Source organism: Corvus brachyrhynchos, unplaced genomic scaffold (genome assembly GCF_000691975.1).
Source record: "Corvus brachyrhynchos isolate BGI_N302 unplaced genomic scaffold, ASM69197v1 scaffold25, whole genome shotgun sequence".
In the NCBI taxonomy this organism is placed as follows: Eukaryota; Metazoa; Chordata; class Aves; order Passeriformes; family Corvidae; genus Corvus; species Corvus brachyrhynchos.
Genome location: NW_008238313.1, coordinates 241097 through 258605, shown reverse-complemented (window position 1 = coordinate 258605; position 17509 = coordinate 241097). Strand labels below are relative to the sequence as shown.

General features: G+C 41.8%; 1 protein-coding gene and 1 long non-coding RNA gene across 8 annotated transcripts; both read right to left on the bottom strand.

Annotated features, from left to right (window-relative positions):
- Positions 1-22: 22 nt before the first annotated feature.
- Positions 23-442, bottom strand: LOC108446622. Of its 2 annotated transcripts, none has more exons than XR_001861880.1 (2): positions 413-442; positions 23-100 (listed from the first exon to the last, which is right to left on the bottom strand). It is a non-coding gene; the product is annotated as an uncharacterized LOC108446622 (long non-coding RNA). The 2 variants fall into 2 exon arrangements; XR_001861879.1 differs by lacking the exon at positions 413-442 and adding an exon at positions 257-406.
- Positions 443-2792: 2350 nt separating this feature from the next.
- On the bottom strand, positions 2793-17466 carry GPN1 (GPN-loop GTPase 1). 6 transcript variants are annotated; one of them, XM_017733702.1, is made up of 14 exons: positions 17331-17466; positions 16526-16565; positions 15409-15475; positions 14644-14681; positions 14039-14117; positions 13844-13938; positions 11743-11788; positions 9560-9706; positions 7419-7501; positions 6896-6935; positions 6097-6187; positions 5520-5630; positions 4819-4928; positions 2793-4717 (listed from the first exon to the last, which is right to left on the bottom strand). In XM_017733702.1, exons 2-13 carry the CDS (start codon positions 16531-16533, stop codon positions 4837-4839), a joined length of 897 nt encoding a protein of 298 aa, XP_017589191.1. In that variant the 5' UTR covers positions 16534-16565; positions 17331-17466; the 3' UTR covers positions 2793-4717; positions 4819-4836. The 6 variants fall into 6 exon arrangements, with proteins under 6 accessions (XP_017589191.1, XP_017589190.1, XP_017589193.1 ...); XM_017733701.1 differs by having other exon boundaries at positions 2793-4928; XM_017733704.1 differs by lacking the exon at positions 15409-15475 and having other exon boundaries at positions 2793-4928; positions 14644-14785.
- Between the last annotated feature and the right edge of the window lie 43 nt (positions 17467-17509).

Genomic DNA, 17509 nt, shown 5'->3' with positions numbered 1-17509 from the left:
CTTTCCCTTTCTGCTCTTTTTAACCAGCAGCGCTGCCCCAACGGTCCCGCGGTGCAGCTCTTTTAGTGACACGGGGCAGCGGCCACACCTGCTGCAGTACCTTTATTGGACCTCTTTTACCATGCTCAGCATTTTATTCCCTTTACACCTCTCAGCCTTTCCCGTGCTGCTCTTTTTTACCAGCAGCGCTGTCCCAACGGTCCCGCGGTGCAGCTCTTTTAGTGACACGGTGCAGCGACCACTCCTGCTGCAGTACCTTTACAATATTTCTTAGACCACTCTCAATATTTTATTCTGCTCACACTTCCCAGCCTTTACCGTGCTGCTCTTTTGAACCAGCAGCGCTGCCCCGACGGTCCTGCGGTGCAGCTCTTTTACTGACACGGGGCAGCGGCCACACCTGCTGCAGTACCTTTACAATATTTCTTAGACCATTGTCGATGGTCTCTGTTGTGTTTGGGTGCTGGAAGGATATCAAAACCATGGTCTCTGGGGCTTTACTATCAGGAATTACATCCCTGGATTTGTTCATTTCCAAATATTATCTCTTCCCAACAAAGCACTGGGCATCCAAGGAATACAGAAAACGATGTGCTGACCACTGTTTACTCCTCTGGAATGTCAGAGCTGTGAAAAATGGGGCTTTTCCTGGTGGTACCCATGAGGGGTATTTTACCTAAGAGCCCCTTCCCGTGTCTTTCCCTGTATCCACCAAAAATTCACCTGTACACTCTCCAGCTGCTTCCTCCCTCTTTTCCTTTATCCCACAGAATCTTAACAGGTGAATATTCCCCTCTGGAAGAGTACCGTTCATTCCAAACCTAAGAACAAATGAATAATTTCCTTTGAATTTCATTTATAGTGATCTTTATGGCCGTTGATTCCAACCCCATCCACAATAGCTATTTGCATACTGTCCTTTCCATTCTCAATCACTCTTCTTCAGGCTATTTACCAGATTTAGAAATGTTTTATTACACTGATACTTAGGAGTTGATTCTAAAAAGCAAACCGGGAGTAGCTCTTCAACTTCTCGTGGGGTAAAGGACATATGAAGGAGACATGGCAGAGGTGGCAACTGACCACAGAGTCTGAAACCTTGGAAAGTAGGTCCCTGGCAGCTAAAACAATTTTATGGTTAGTTATGCTGTAATCCTTATGCAGACTTTTAAATCTGTAAGATTTCTGTCCAGCATCTTTCTAACTAAACTTGTTAGAAATTTAGATTTAGGATTTGAATTTGAGTCCATTCACTACAAAATCTTGCAAAGCCTGAAGGACTGGGGTGGTGACTGCTCTCAGCAAAGGTTATTTATTAATATTATGTCAAATTTCCCTCAGCTGTGGGCAGGAAAGGCGAGGGTTTCAGTTAGGAATTCTCCAAGCAAGGCCTGTATGACTGTTGATTTATTGTGTGTGTCACTGAGCTGGGGCTGGGACAAGGACTTGTGCAGGTACAGAGCTGGCACTGGAGCTGTTGCCTTTTGGAGCCATTTTAAAGGTCTGATTATAGAACATTTTGGGGCTATATCCAGAGTTCAGTTTGTAGCTGGATCTCACTCCAAGTGCAAGCAGTCAGGTGAGGGTTCTTACATGTCCCACGCTGAGCCTTCTGCTCAGCCAGGCTGCAGCTGTTGCTGGCACAGATTGGGACTGGGGCAGCTTTTCCAGGGAACTGGAGATCACTAAGGACTGGTGGTGGTGGCATGAGGAGTGTATGAACCCATGGGCAGGTATCTGTGCTGTCCAAACAGTAAGTTTATAACACCACACTGAATCTGACTTTCTACCATGCAAGAATTTCTTGGGGTTTCCTGGGTTTTCTAATGTGGTAAGTAATGTGAACATAATGAAAGGTCAAGGCAGGGGCATTAAAAATCCTGATGGTGCCAACTGACAGGTGGGGAGGAGCTGCCATCCCACCTGGAGCAACATCCCACCTCTGCAGGCACTGCCACACTCCCTTGGAGGTGTTAGCCAAGCCTGGGAATGCTGCCAAACCCGACTGCCCTTTCCCAGGCACACGTTGCCAGTCGTGGCCAGCGTCACGGCCCCGTACTGCATGGATTACTTGGGGAGAGCTCTCTGCCACTCAGATGCACCAGTAGCAGGGTATGTCACCCCCAGAAGAGCTTATCTGTTGCTTGTTAACTGGTGACATAACTCAAACAGGACAAGCTGTCTTGTAGCAAGTTATTTTGGTGCCATGGGATCAACACTCCAGGCTGATAATGAACACCTCACCATGGAAGTGAGGTGAAAGACAAGCTGGAAAGATAAGCTGGATTTCTGACTGACACCTCACTTTACAAACTATAAAAGCGACACCAAACTTTCACAAAGCAGAAGCCTTCTGCACATTTCCTGCAAATGTGTGGAGTTTCTCTCCAGAGCAGGGATGCCTGCTTTGTGGTTACTCCTCTGGAGGTTGAGTGAAAGGACTCTGTGTACACTATTGTCATTTTGGTGGTAAGTTCCATTTGACTCCTAATCTATACTCTTTCTTTTGCAAGCTTTAAAATGAGTACCTTGATATCATGCACTTTTTTGTTTATACTGCGTAGTAACTCTGATTAAGACCTTTTGTCTGCTATTTCCTGTCTGTTCAATAAGTAACTGATTTTATAAATTGACCTGATCTGCCATTCTTAGAACTTGCAGGCCAGAGTGCTTTCTTAAATTTAGCTGTTGCCAAAATCTGAGGCTAAGGCGGGGCTTGCCTGAGGCTCCCACTTGTTCCCTGATATTTTTGGCATAGTCAAAGAAGAGAAACAGACAAAAGGCTTAGCAGATTACCTGCGAAGGCACAGTTTTCATATTGAAACTGACGGTCCTTGTCCAGTAAATAACTGGTATGAGTGGGAAAAAATGCAGGAGAAAATAGATGAAAAATGGGGATCACCAAAAGATAAAAAAGGAGAAAGCATTATTTGTAGTGCACTGGCACTATGTTTAAAATCTGCACGGCAATGGAGGGAACAGATGATAAAAGAAAACAGTAATTTGAGAAATGAAATAAAGGACAGAAAACGTAGAATTGTCTCTACAATACCAAAATGACCGCCTGAAACAACAGTTAAAAGAATCCAAGGGAAAAACAAAAACCTGGGAAGAAAATTTAGAATTTACATTATGGAAAAAACCCAGAGATGATCATATCCCAGGAGCCTGATTTTGGAATGTTTTACGGAATTGGCTAAGTAACTTTTACTTCTTACATTTACATTGTCTGTTCATGGCAGGTCCAGCCTGTGCTTCAACTTAGTGCCGCTCTGAGCCCTCAGTCCGCAGGGGAATGAACATTTTGGGAAGTTCTTACAGCTCTACTTAATGCTTCATGGATTATGATGATTTTCTGAGAGCAGGCTGTCCATCCTGACCTGTTTCCTTCCCTCTCTCTGTCAGACTGTACCTGCGGCAAGGCCGAGGTGAGACCGGGATCTGTAAAATCTGACTCCTTGTCTTCCCAAGGCTGAAGCCTTTTGCTATCAATGCTGAGGGAGTGCAAGGTGCTAAAGACTGAAAACTTGTTCTTTTCCCCCTGAACCCCAAGACACTGTGCCCATAACAAGCTCCTTTCTTTGTTGCACCTTAGGGATACTTCCCAAAGCAGCAGGCAGAGGAACCTGAGGGCACACTGAGCACAGCTGGAGATGCTGGGAAGAGATCTCCCTTTGGGCTGTAGTCACAGATTAGGTCAGTGTGGTTCCTTGTGAACATTCCCATAGGACCATATGCTTCGTGTTTTCCAGGATTCCACCATGGACATGGTGCCATAAAATCTTGGTGGCCACAGTTCAGAACTTGGTGAACTTGAAGTAAAGTTGAGGGGTTTATCCACTAAGAGAAGTGGTGATATATAAATTAAAGCAGAGTGGTATTCCACACTAGGGATTTGGGCTTGGTGCTAGCAGACCCTGTGCCAGATTTCCACTCGGAGACCTATCCAGTGAGGCCACCGCTTCATGTGGAGGAAAAAACCCCAAAGATTCCAGGGTCCAGACTGCTAAACTGCAAGTGAACATCTCCGCCTGTGGTGTCTACCAGGGAAAAAAGTATTAGCCAGTCTCCAAGCACTTGTCTATATTCCAGGTAGGCACTCATCTACGGAAATGCCTTTGCTTTAAGTAACCGAGGGATATATGCAGCCAGTATATAACCATGTGTATTTCTGTTCTCAGCCAAATCAAGCTTAGTCTTTTTACTACTTTCCCTCTTGGGAACTTTCTTTACTCGGGATTTTTCTGGGAGGCATCTGTACCATGTCTGTATAATGTAATTAAGATGCATTTGCTGTGCATCCATACGGATGGGCTGCAAGCACAGGGGAAAAAGTCGCACCTTAGAACAGTGCATAAAATGAGATCTCCTTCTATTATTATCACACATTTTTTCAGTACATAAAATATATTTAATGGAAACCAAATCATCAAACAGCAAGTAGATTGATAAAGTTCAATGCAGCATCCCTTGTGCCCTGGCTGCAGCAGACACCTGACTGCACATGCAAACGAAATGTGTTTCTGGGGACCAGTTAGTGCTCTGGATACTGATGCTGTCAGAGCTCAAAATCTAAGCTCTCAACAGATAGATCTGAAGAATCTGGAGGAAATGAGACTGCTATCTGATTCCTTCAGCTTCAGGAAGCCACAGTGGCAGATGTCCAAATGTGCAGTCATTCAGCCACAAGATCTTTAACTCACATGACCAACAGTTACTGCAGAAAGAGAAATAAAAATCTGTCAGAGGAAGCTGTTCACAAATAAAGGTCTTCATGCATGGTTCCATGCAAGTTTCTTTATGCTGTTCCTTCCAAACCTTCTGTTTGTGAAGGTCTCATTCATTCAGGTTGCTTTTTCTCTGGCATTTCATCCGCATGTCTTGCATGAAGTTTCTGAAGGCCGGTTCTTCATGACTCTCCTCAGTCACTGGGGGAAGAAACGATAGTTCAGTGCTATTCTACTTTTGTTATTGACAAAAACTAGAGTCAGGATAGTCAGAACAACACAGAACGTCTGTTGGATCCTCACCTACATTACAGGGCAAAGGAAATAAGTGATCCTAAACCTCAATGGAACAGGAGAAGAATGAAGATTAAGTCTGTGAGCTATGTAAGAGAAAAAACACCCTCTAAGAACTTAGAAGATTGCTCCAAGACCATAGTCACATCAAAAGGGAAGAGATCCAAGGGCAGAAACTGTAAGGTCAGAAAGATGACGAAACAGCTGTGCATCAATCAGGGTCAGAGGTCACCGTGTGCCCCAAGCCTAACAAGTCCTCCGTTTTCTGTGTGTTATACACCTATCAATTACTTAAATAGAAAATTCACAATTGAACTTTCACAAAGGTTGGAGAGTGAACAAACATTGCAGGTGGACTTCTGCTATGGATTCTGACACATGTATTTAGGTGACCGAATGTTTGCTTGTTTTCTAGGCTCTCTTTACAGTCCATCCAGGTAAGAAATACAGAGAGGATTTCCTGACTAGATGGGCAGCTTTCAGGCCTCATTCCCTTACCTTCATGGTCAATGTCGTCAGTATCACTCTCCCTCTCTTCTTCCTCTTCATTGAGAGTTCCTCGTGTTAGGATTAGCTCAGAGGGACCCATTGCAGAAGCATCATCGGGTCCTTGAAGGGAAAAGAAATGGTTGTACACAAACCAGCTTGCTAAGGGTACGGTATTGTGAACACTGACAATTTCTATCTGCACATAAACACAGCAATGAACACCTGCTCTGAAAGGACAGAAAACTGCTTGTGGATCCCAAAGACACAGGACAGACTTCATCAGCACATACTTCATGTAAGGAACAGTGTCACTAACAGCACAGCTGTCTCATATTCTAATCTGTTTCACCCTTTCTAAAGTACTTCATTATTTTTAGGATGTCTGCTGCTTTAGCTACACAGCAGTTTCTTCCATGCCTGTGACTAACACAGGAAGAGCTAAGTGTGGCCAATCCCACAGGAACTAAAGCCCCGCTCCTCTAACATGGAGCTGCTTTCACACTTTTGCTGTGAAACAGAGCAGCACTTCTCAGCGCAAACTCTTCAGAAAACTTCTGCAGTGAACTTAATCTTCCTCGTGGGGTACCTGCCAGTGTGCTGCCCTGCACACACACACTGCCCATGTCCTTCCACAAGTGTTCCAGCTGCTCTCTCTTTTGTTTCTCTTGAGCTTCCTCCTGTAGAGAAAGAGTTACATGTGGATTCTGAGAACATTTAAAACACCAGTAGAAAAGTAACCTCACCCAAACTCAGCAGTCTGTCCCCCAGCCAGAGTGCAAAAGTCACGAAGCAGGTCTTATATTACAACTAAGGTCACACAGAGCTTTTGACCAAACATGGACAGCAACCTCCAGTATGGCGGACATACAGAACATTTTCAGAAGCATCAGGAAGCCAAACTCAGTGCAGCTGTGCCTGCAGAGAACTGTCCTTTGGACAGCTAGGACTCAAGGTGAGCAGAGCTACTGATTTTGGCACTGCAAATCAGTCTCTGTTACTAAGTCAAACCAGTACACTTCACTGGTACAGCAAGATACAGGGATACCCTCAACAAATCACTCGAGAATTTATTTTCAAGAACTCTCTATCCTCCTGAATGGAAGATACAAAATTATTTCCCAATCATTTTCTCACAATTAGCTCAAATATTAGCACTAAAGCAGCCAACAATATGTGTTTTATAAACGTCTTTATTCTTGTAAAGATATGCTCCACCACATCTAGGAAAAAAAGGCAGATAGCATACTTCTTCAGGACAGGAGTTTTCCCACACTGAGTATGACTAGTAAATGAAATGTTAGACCCTCTCAACTTAAAGGCAATTGTGTGCATAAAAGTAACCTCAAGATACACTACCCGGGCGTACGTTAGCTAAAAACACTTACCAGTGTTTTTCTCAGGCGCTCATATTCTGGACGATATTCTCTGAAAAGATAGAGTGCATTCAGTCTGAATCAACACATGATTTATATTAAGTAAGGATCATCTCAGAAGCTTCCTTCCTATCCCAAAAAAAGTTTTCTCTAGGCTTTCATGTTTAAGAGACATTTCAGAAGGACTAACAGTACTTTTCACCCAGATTTGGACTCTGAAACCAACAGATGCAAAATAAGTGAACATACTTAATTGAAACAGCAACAGTTCAAACCTTGATCACTGTATGGAATTAGAAAAAAATATTACTTCACATATTTGATGGCACAGATAGCTTTTGCTTTTCCTCTGTACAGCTAACACAAAAATTCACTTCTGAATAGTTCCTTTTCACTGCCACTTTTTATGCTGATGCTTGAAGTTTATTAGAAACCCTAAACTACCTTGGCTAAGAAAAGTGTAGAGTCCTTCAAATCAAAGGAGTTTCAAATCAATACCTTCAGGAAGTGTTCACTGGGTTAACTATCCCCTTACCTCTCATATTCATCCACAGCTTTAGAAAGCTGGATAAAAAACTCATCCAGTCCTGTGCCGAGCACTGCAGAAACACCAACCACCTGCAAAAGAAACCACACACCAGAACTGGAGAGTAACCAAACCAGTTTCTAACAACAAATAATTACTAATCTAATGATAGCCATTTAATCAGCACAGTGGCATAGGAATGTGCAGTAACACTTCTGCTTCTATCCATCCTGCTTTCAAACTCTTTCTCCACTTGCTGTTCATGTTTTTTACCTCTGTTTTTTGGTTGTTGCTGGTTTTCTGTTTGGTGAGTTGTTGCGGTATTTTGGGGGGGTGTCTCTTCGGGGAAGGGGCTTTGTTTGGGTTTTTTTAACAAGTTGGGCATTTCAAGAGAAAGTCAGGTCTTTCTGTTGCTTACTTGTTTACTGTTAATAATCCAATCTGCACCTAGGGTTATAAGTAGTTAGTATGTATCAGTGTACTAGAATTAAGAGAGCAAAATAGACAAGAACTGACCTTCTGGCTCTGAAATTACGGCTAGTAATTACGGCTAAGAAATAAATTATTTATTACATCTAATAAATTACGGCTAATTTTATTTAGCCACAGCACATTTTATGAAGTCCCCAGTCCAACCCCAGAACAGCAAGAGGTGGAGAATTTCATCAGCTACTACGGCAATACATTCAACATGCACATCTCCTTCCTAATTTGAACTTGTCTATCATTACACTTCTGGCCATTTGTTCTGCTTGTATTAAATCAATTACCTAAAAATACATTTCATTAGGACTATTAATGGCCAGAATCAATCATCTTCTAATGAAAGTTCTTCCTGTTTTTCAAAAGCAAGACAGTCTCAACTACTCACTTTCAAACGGAAGACTTTTTGCAATACAGCCTTGCACTTGATCATTAATACAAACATGAGACAGCTCTCCAAAGGATTTTAAGCATTATAATATGGCGACATATATTGTTTTTTATACTTTCCCTGCACTTAAGTACAAGCTGCAGTCTATGCTATAATCGTTGTATGACCTGCTCTCTAGTCCAGTGTTCTAACAGCTCTGATATGCAGAGAAATATGACCTAATTAACAAGTAAGGAACAGGAAGTACTTTAATTCTGTGTATGGCACCACTACAATCCCTTTTGAAATTCTGTATATTGTTCCACATAGAACACTTACCATACTTTTGTTCTGGCTACATTATCATTACCTATCTGAATGGAATCACTTATTTTCATTGTCTTTCTTTTAATATCCATAAAGCCAAGAAGGCTTGCTTTTACTTTAGCAAAAGCTGATGACAAATACAATTAGCTGAAACCTTTAGCGCAGACTATGGGATCAGTAACAGCCAACAATGCATAGGGTTTCCTGAGGAACTGAATTATTTTGTCCTCTCAAAACCTGGTTAAGTGGGGAAAAAAACCTCCAACTTCTTCTTGCCCAAGCAAATATGGGGGGTGGGGGGGAGAGGGTGTTTGTTTGGGTTTGAGATTCTTTCCGTTCTTCCCATGTACTAAATTGCACAACTGTACTAGACACTTTCTGAACCAGGAAGATCACCTCAGACAGGAAACGCTGCAACAAAGAATGCTGCCTCTTACCAGCCTATCTTAGCTTTCTTCTCACGATTAATCACAATTCAGTATTAAATTATTCAGGCTGCCAATCAGCGTGACAAGTTACTAAAGTTACTGTGTTCAAATTAGCAAATCCTCAACGTGGCTCATCAACAGACTACAGTTCAAAAGGGCAGTGCAAAGACCCTTTACGGAAGGACAGAATGGTTATGGTTGGATGATACCTCTGGAGATTATCTAGTCCAACTTCTCTGTTCAAAAGGCAGAATTAACTAGAACAGGTTGCTCTCGACTTTGTCTCCACGGATGGAGACTTCACAATTTCTCTGGACCATCTGTTCCAGTGCTCAATCACTAAAAATGAAGTAACTTTTTCTCCTCTTTTCCTGCATTTCACTTTGTGTCTATTGCCTCTTTTCCTTTCCCTGAGCACCAGTGAACAGAGTCTGCCTTTTGCCTTCCTTACACTCTACTCCCACCCTACATCAAAAACATTATTCTTGAGCTTTCTCTTCTCCAGGCTTATGAGAGGTGATAAACAAAAAGAAGATTCATACCTTCAGTGAACTGTAAAATTCATCTAACACTAAACTCATAGAACGAGTCAGGTTACTGACATAGGAGGTCTCTTGATTCAGGGCATCCTGAAAAGTCTCAAAGTCCTGCATCCATTCCACTGCGAAACTGTGGTCAATTATGTCAGTCTGGAAGGAGAAGGGAAAATATTCAGAAGTAATAATCTTAGCCATAGTCTGTTAAGTGCTCAAATAAAAAAAAATCCATGTTTCAAAATGTTCATCTTTTCAAAATACTCAGCCCTGGTCTGAAGTTTCACAAGTTCTGTTTTTATCAAACCAGCTACATGAATACTTGAAAAGAAGACAAACAACCGCCCAGGCTTAAGAAGGCAACAACTGTCTAAGGAAACAATCGCGGGTCTAAAGCCTTATATGATTTACTGGAAAGGAGCATTCAAAAATTGCATACTGTACAATAATGTTTACAGTGTAAATAGTAGATCAGTGTAAAGAGTAGGTGTAAATAGTATGATTGAAGCCAGACGAGAACAGTCCTCACTGAAATCCTAAGCTTTCCTGATTGCTTGGGGGCTGGGGGAGCAAGTGCCACTTCCACGCTGGGTAGCAGCCCATGGGGTGTCTATAAACGTGAGCTGTGCTCCGACCCAAAGAAGTTATAACCCAAAGTCAGTGCAAGACAGTGGACACAAGCAGGTGAGATGGTTCCACAACTTTACATGGATTCATATGCACACAGTCTGAAGAGTTTCATAAACATCTTACCACATGCATATCCACTCTTAGCACAATATGAGGTGCCTAAAACTCTGATATATTTCATTTTCCTGCACCAGTGGGAAGGAGGAAGATGAAGTACTGCCTAGCATTACTCAAGAGATTTGAGACAGAACTGAATCCACCAAGGGCCAAAGCCCGAGTACTTAGAATTCTATAAATAAAATTAAATCACCTCTACAAATTGCTTTTTTTTCCCCTCTGCAAATCTTAAAATTCTAAAATCTGTTTGTCACTGCACATGTATCAGTTGCCCAGGATTCTTCCATTCTTATTAAGAGTAAATTTTTAAAAATTAAATTTAATTATATTTTGCTAAAAATTCTTAAAATGTTGTTGCCTTTACTCGTTAGAAAAGGCAAACATGAAATTAAAATAAGGTTTGAAGTTATGAATCCTAAGCCTCGGGCCTACCTTTCCTTACATATACTGATCAAGTCCCACTTCTTTTAGTCTCTTAAAAGGTGTATTTTCTTAAGAGAGAACGACTTTCCTACATTGTGCCTTTTTCTATGGAACAAAAAAGCTTAGGAGCTTATTCTAAAATTACTGTCTAGAGTTAGAAAGAAAACAGTGTACAAAATCTTACTCAGTAAGCAAGCAGGTATCAAAGATATGCATGGTTTGGGTCACTGGGCAGATGGGCAGAGTTGGGGCACAGTAGACACTAATGCTAGTTGGCTGGTGTGAGGAAAAATGTCACAGTCAAGGCACGGCCTATGGGAAATGTATGTGTGTGCACACGGAGCTTGCTGTGTTGGGGATCAAATACAAATTATGTCTGTGGGGAGCAGCACTCACACCAAAAATCTAATGGGATTATTTTAATATCTGAAATGATTATGTTTAAAGAGACAGCTGTTAAAATCAAAAGCATTCCTTTAAGGCTGCAAGTGCATTACACAACAGTGGATGTGTATCTTTAGACTAGTGTCTGCCTCCCAGCAAATACTGGATCAAACATCTCTTGCTAAGTTTTGCCTGGTACAATATGTGGGATTCCTTCCTCAAAACATGCAGGTGTTACACCATTCCCACTGTGAGTCAGCCTGCTGCTGAGCAGAAACAACACTGAAGACAAATGTTCTGTGGAAACAGGGAGTATAAGAGCAGATTCCATAATGACCTCCCCCTTACATTACAGAGTTAAGTTTCCCTATAGCCCAGGCTTAAGGTCCAAAACATGTTTCAAAGTGTTAGTATCCTCTCTGACTTGAGAGTTTGGGTGCAACTGCCCATCCCTGATTATTCTTGTGCATTTGGATACCAGATTAAAGACCTCTTTTAGATTTGGTTGTCAGCCTGCAGCCCCCTCTGTCTCTGTTTTCTAGAAAAATCTATTATTGTGGTAAAACAAAAACACCACAGCAAAGAAGCTAAGCAGAACAATATCCCACTAGGAAATGGAAACCAAAGCTTTAACTTACTTTGTTCATAACTACGATGAAAGGTAGCTTTGTCTTGTACAGGATACTGGGCAGGGAGACACAAAATAAAAAGTTTAACATTAATTTAAAACTCACTAGAATAGAAAGCAAGTTAAGCATAAGGCAGACAAGACTTGTGCAAAACTGAATACATTCGATATCGAAAGATAATTATTTTCCTCTGCACCAATCAGAATGTAATTTTCACCCAGGTCCTGCTTACAATCGTTGAACAAAATATGCCTCCCCAAGACATAAGCACACATCTGTGAGACAGAAAATCTCTGACACACCTGTAGATACAAAAATTTTGCTAGCAAGGATTTTCTTGCTATTTTCTAAGTCCGTGAGAGACTTTTCTCTCTCACAGAAGAGGTAGCAGAGTATGTAAACAACCAAGCCACCTGCAACCTTGAAAAGTCTTGTTTATGGTATAGTAGAAAAATATTTTGACAAGGGATGTTTTAGGATTTTGGCCAATCACCCCAAGGGGTGGCTGGTCCTTTGTCCAATTAGACTATGAAGAAAAAAGTCTATAAAAGAGTTTGTAAAATAATTAAATCAATCAATCTTGCTGCGCAATTCCTGCCTGCTGGATCTTCTCTCCTCCTCCTCCCTATGGCTGCGGGACACAGTGATATACCCTAGGGCCTAGGCCTGCGGTAATACACACCCAGTTGATTTTGGTTACCATTTTCTATGACTCTCAGACCCCAGTTTTTAACTCCCTTTGCATTTTGCATTTGACTCAGACCTCAGGTTCTAAGAGACTGTGAACTCAGCGATGAATTCAAATAACACAGAACATCCATAAAGAAAAACTACATTGACACAAGAGCTCACACGTTCATTTCACCGTATATGTGCTATCGCCTTTTGCTCAAACTAATGTCAGAAAATGAAGCATGCAATAAGACACGTTTTGAGCACTATTACAGTGATACAGCTCCTGACCTTGGTACAAGGATTGTGAGGGGTTTTGAAAACCTTTTACCAACATTTGCCATGAATTATGACAGCTCTGGCTATGCTGATCATTCCATAGGTATTTTGTCCCTGATTTAACATGAAAGAAAACAGATAAATTCATGTCTGAGAAAAAATACTATAAATCAATAACTCTCTGCTATGCTGAACTCAAAACAAATCTTGAAGAATCTCTTAAAGTACCAATAACATCAAAAAATAGAGTAAGAAACTACGTATTTACATGAAGGAGCTTAAACTAGACTATCTGGATACGTCTTAGAGAAATGGGTTTATAAGCAATAGGCAATGTTAAATCTATTGTAACTAGCATCCATCACGCCAAGGTCTCATGGACTATTTAATGCTTTCAGTGGGAGTTTTGAGCCAATGACCTCCAGATGTCCCCTGACACCTAAATTATTCTGCTTTTTCAATGAGAAAATCACTAAGAGAATAACCAAGCCAGTAGATTAAGTGGATATGAGACATCCAAGTGCAAAACTAACCGCACCCTGGACTGCATCAAAAGCAGCATGGGCAGCAGGGTGAGGAAGGTGATTCTCCCTTTTTACTCTTTTCTCATCCCATCTGGACATCCAGCTCTGGAAACCATGGTACAAGAAACACATGGACCTGTAAAGTGGGCCCACAGGAGCCCATCAGACGACTGGAAGGACTCTCCTATGGAGACAGGCCAGAGAGTTGGGATTGTTCAGCCTGGAGAAGGCTTCAGGGAAGCTCTACTGCAGCTTTTCAGTATACAAAGAGGTTTTTAAGAAAAATGGAGAGTGACTTTTTACCAAGGGTTGTAGTGACAGGACAAGGGATAATGGTTTTAAGCTGAAAGGGACATGCTGACAAATTTTTTCATGATGACAGTGCAAAGATATTGGAGCACACTGCACAGGGAAGCTGTGGTTGCCCCATCCTTGCAAGTGTTCAAGGCCAGGTTGGATGGAGCTTCGAGCAACCTGGTCTAGTGGAAGGTATCCCTGCCCACAGAAGAGAGCATGGACTAAATGGCCCTTAAAGGTCCCTTTAAACCCAAACCATTCCATGATTCCCCTCCAAAATAACTACCAAAGAGACACAACAATTGAAGCAGATGGGGTGCATTTCCAGCTTTTCTTACCTGCAGGCATACAGCATGTTGGACATAAAAGTGATAGGGTTAGTACTGCGAGAGGTGTCCATTACGTAGACAACAACTGAAGGAAAAGAGGAAGCCTGGGAACACAAAGTAAAAGACAGTTTAATTAGAAGTTCACTGCTCAACAGACAGGTCATTCACACAACTTCACTGTCCAGTCATGTCAGAAGCACTTACCAAGGCCTCAGTTATGATGGTTCCTGATGCTGACCAAGTAAATACCTCAATTTGCCCTGGTGTGTCAATAATAACATACCTGGTAAGAAGTTACCCCCAAACAACAATAAGGGAAAATTAGTCAAGCACAGGGTCCTGTTCTGACTAGATTATCACCAGCATACAATGGTAAATGACATGGTTATTCTTTAAGAGATGAGAAAAGCTTCTCCCAAACACCAAAGGGATTTATGGGCATGCCTGAAAATCTCCTGTGTTAATTTTGTAACTAAGAAGCATGTACTCTCAGGAGTTGAAGGCATCAACTTGACAGACAGTTAGTAGTGCAAAATATTCAGAAAAATAATTAATTGCTGCCTATTTGAACAGTGTGTGAGAGAAAGTGATAGTCCAATGGAAGACAAGAAAAGCAGAACTGTAATAAGCAGGCTTTTTTTTGGATGTATCCAAACAAAATCTAGTTTATCCATTCTATCCGCTTTTCTACATAAAATTTATATCAAGGCTGAAAAAGCCAACTAGAAATTATTCAGAGAAGCTTTTTAGAATTTCGCGATTTTCCCACAATGATGCCAGAAAAGCACAACTCAGTAGAATGTACTCACTTGGATGCATTTTGTCTTTTTTCAATAAACTTCATCACCTGATTGAAAAGGCAGAAGTATATTTTGTATTTAGGCTCACAACAGGAAACTTTCATCTTCATTTCATAGCAGAAACTACATCAACTTGCACAGCTGCAGGTGTATATTAAAAGGTTAAAGTCTTTACACTTTTCAGAGTGTGAAAACGCCCTACTAAGGAGGGGTGAAAAATGCTCAGACGCTGCATAGGTCAAAGATAACCTTGATTTTGTGTGTTCTAGTACCTGGCTAAAGAAATTAGTACCTGGCTAGAGGCAGCTGTTCCCTGCCTTTTCACCAAGAGATTGTCTCAATATCTGACATCAGTCCCCACCCCAGAGCTGATTTAGTGTTACGATTTAGGAGGTCTGTCAATTATCAAATAACCCCAGGAAAATTTAACAGGTTTCCAGAAGTGAGCTTCCCTACTGCAAAACCAGAGCATTCACATGAAAGATTTTATAGTAAATGTGGTGCAACAACAGTCCTATACAAAGACTGAAGAATGCTCTGTACATGTGGCTTCTTAATTTTACTTTAAAAAAAGCTGAAAAACTGAAATCTCTCATATGAAAACTAGTGTGCTCTGACAGCATTGTAAAATACATGGTTCTGTATGGAGAGTAACTCCCCAAAAATATTAGAAGGCTAACCAAACACAGTGACCTCTGAGACTCGACATACACAAAACCCCCCCAGTCTCCCAGCACAGCATCATAGGAACAGCACATAGAAACTACCTTGTACCTGGTCAAATCTTGTAGCAAAGAGATTGAGAGAAGTCACTATTCCGCCATTTGGGCCTAGCCCATATCTGATGCTTCATTTAGGAAAGCAGATGGTTATGCAGACCCCAGAGGTCTTCTTTCTCAACTCTGACAACAGATGCACACTGGAAACCTTGAGATCAAGAGACAGCAGCCCTAATACATGATTACGTCTTCTAAGTCATTCAGCAAGGTAACAAATACTCTCTTACCCAAACATGTGTGATTGACAGAAGGAAGAGGGGCTATGTGGCTTCTCCTTGCAATTTTTGCTTTAACTGCACAAGAACCAGCATTGACTCATAACATACTGTCTTCTCTATCACTACTCTCAATATCCAAACATGAGGCCAGATATCCCCTTTAGGCCCCTATTAACAAGACACAGAAACTCCAGTAATGGCTAACAGACACAGTGAAGCAAATAATGCACTTACATATTAATTTGAAACTCATATTTAGGATGCTTTGCTGATAACCCCAAATCAAACAACAGCCAAAATCCAGAATCCTATCCCCCACCACCCTTATTCTTGTCTAAAATATTGAATTTAAGAGTCATACTTGCAAGTCAAAACCAAAGACTGTGTACCGCCTCCATCTGCACAAGCCATTACATAAGAGACCAAGGACCTCCACGGCCCTCTGGAAGTGCAGCCACTTTAGTGTAATGTTACTGCACTACAGTCACCAACACTGTGAGCAAGAGCAAACACCCCGATGTCCCTGAGATTCAGAGAGACAACAGTGCTTTGATTATGGTCAAATGGAGAAATAGTTTTCTCCATCTACTACAGGCAAGTGGGAATTTCCATATTAGTTTATGACAAATAAAATTAGACTAGTTATAACATAGGGGAAAGGGTGTTAGCTTCAACAAAAAAAAAATCTACCTAAGAAGTATCAAATCTTGTAGAACACACATTCCTAACATCACATGCAAGAAATACACAGTCAAAACCTCTTGATCTTCACACACCACTCTGCATTAGTGCAATCTCCCCCCCCTCCTGCTCCTTCATCACAGTGTGCATGGGACAGCTTATTTTCAAAAACTTAAAATTTCAAATATCATTATTTAGACAAAAAAAGGATACTGTTTCATAACTTCTTTGTACTTCACAGTGTCCCTGATATCTAGGGGAGAAAGACATAATAAGCAGTTTTCCAACTCCCAACTGGTTACCATCAGCTAACAAAGCATACCTACCTATCTGCATTACTAGAGAGCCAGCACTGGAACAGATACTCCCATCACTCCTCTGACATCAGCAAAACAACTTGCGTACCCACAATGTCTTTCTTATCCTTTGGAGAGGCTGGCTGGCGTACTTCACAGAGTGTAAGAGACAGGATTGTCACAAAACCAGGGATTGGTATGCTCTTTGGAACAGCTAAACATAAGATCTGTTTCATTGCTAAAATATTTTCTCTAAAATTCGTGTCTCTTAAAGTGCTTTAAAAAGCTGTTTGTTGGTAGCATATGTGGATGTAGGGAACCAGATCAAATCTGCTAATATTTCTATCACTGACAAAAAAAAAGCCTCCAGAACCCAAACACCTCCAATCACACCAGATGATATAAAAAATGTAAAAACGCGTTGGAAGGATGGCTTTGGTTCTAAAAATACCAGTATCAGCGACTGTTTGGACAAAAGAGCTACGATTAAAAAAAAAAAAAGGTCTCCAAGTCCTTCTTGTATTAGAACTTGGACTCTGTTATGGGAACACAAGCAGCCCAGCTGAACACCTCACGTATCCGCCTCCGCGGAACATATGAAAAGCACTCTCCGCAAACCGGTTCTGTGTCTATTTATGGCCCTACGTACTTGCTCTCTCCTGACGGACTCCAGGCCGCTCCTCCAGCCCTGGCCCACCCGTCCCGCAGGGCGCAGCACTCACCGATGTTGGCGGGGAAAGGCAGGTTGTGCACGGCAGGGTCCAGGTTGATCACGTACGGAGGGCAGCGCTGCCCGTGCAGGTGGGCGGCCAGGCGCTGCGGAGACACGGGGAGGTGTCAGGCCCCGCTGGGCACGGAGGTAGCCCCGGGGGCAGCCGGCGACTGCTCGAGACCCCTCGCG

Bases quoted from the DNA above. Each gene is read 5' to 3' on its own strand.
- GPN1 (XM_017733701.1), bottom strand. The intron at 14,118-14,643 runs GTGAGTACATTC...ACTTCTTACCAG, and splicing joins AAAAGACAAAATGCATCCAA to GTATGTTATTATTGACACAC. The intron at 9,707-11,742 runs GTAAGTTAAAGC...TTCTCCTTCCAG, and splicing joins TCATCGTAGTTATGAACAAA to ACTGACATAATTGACCACAG.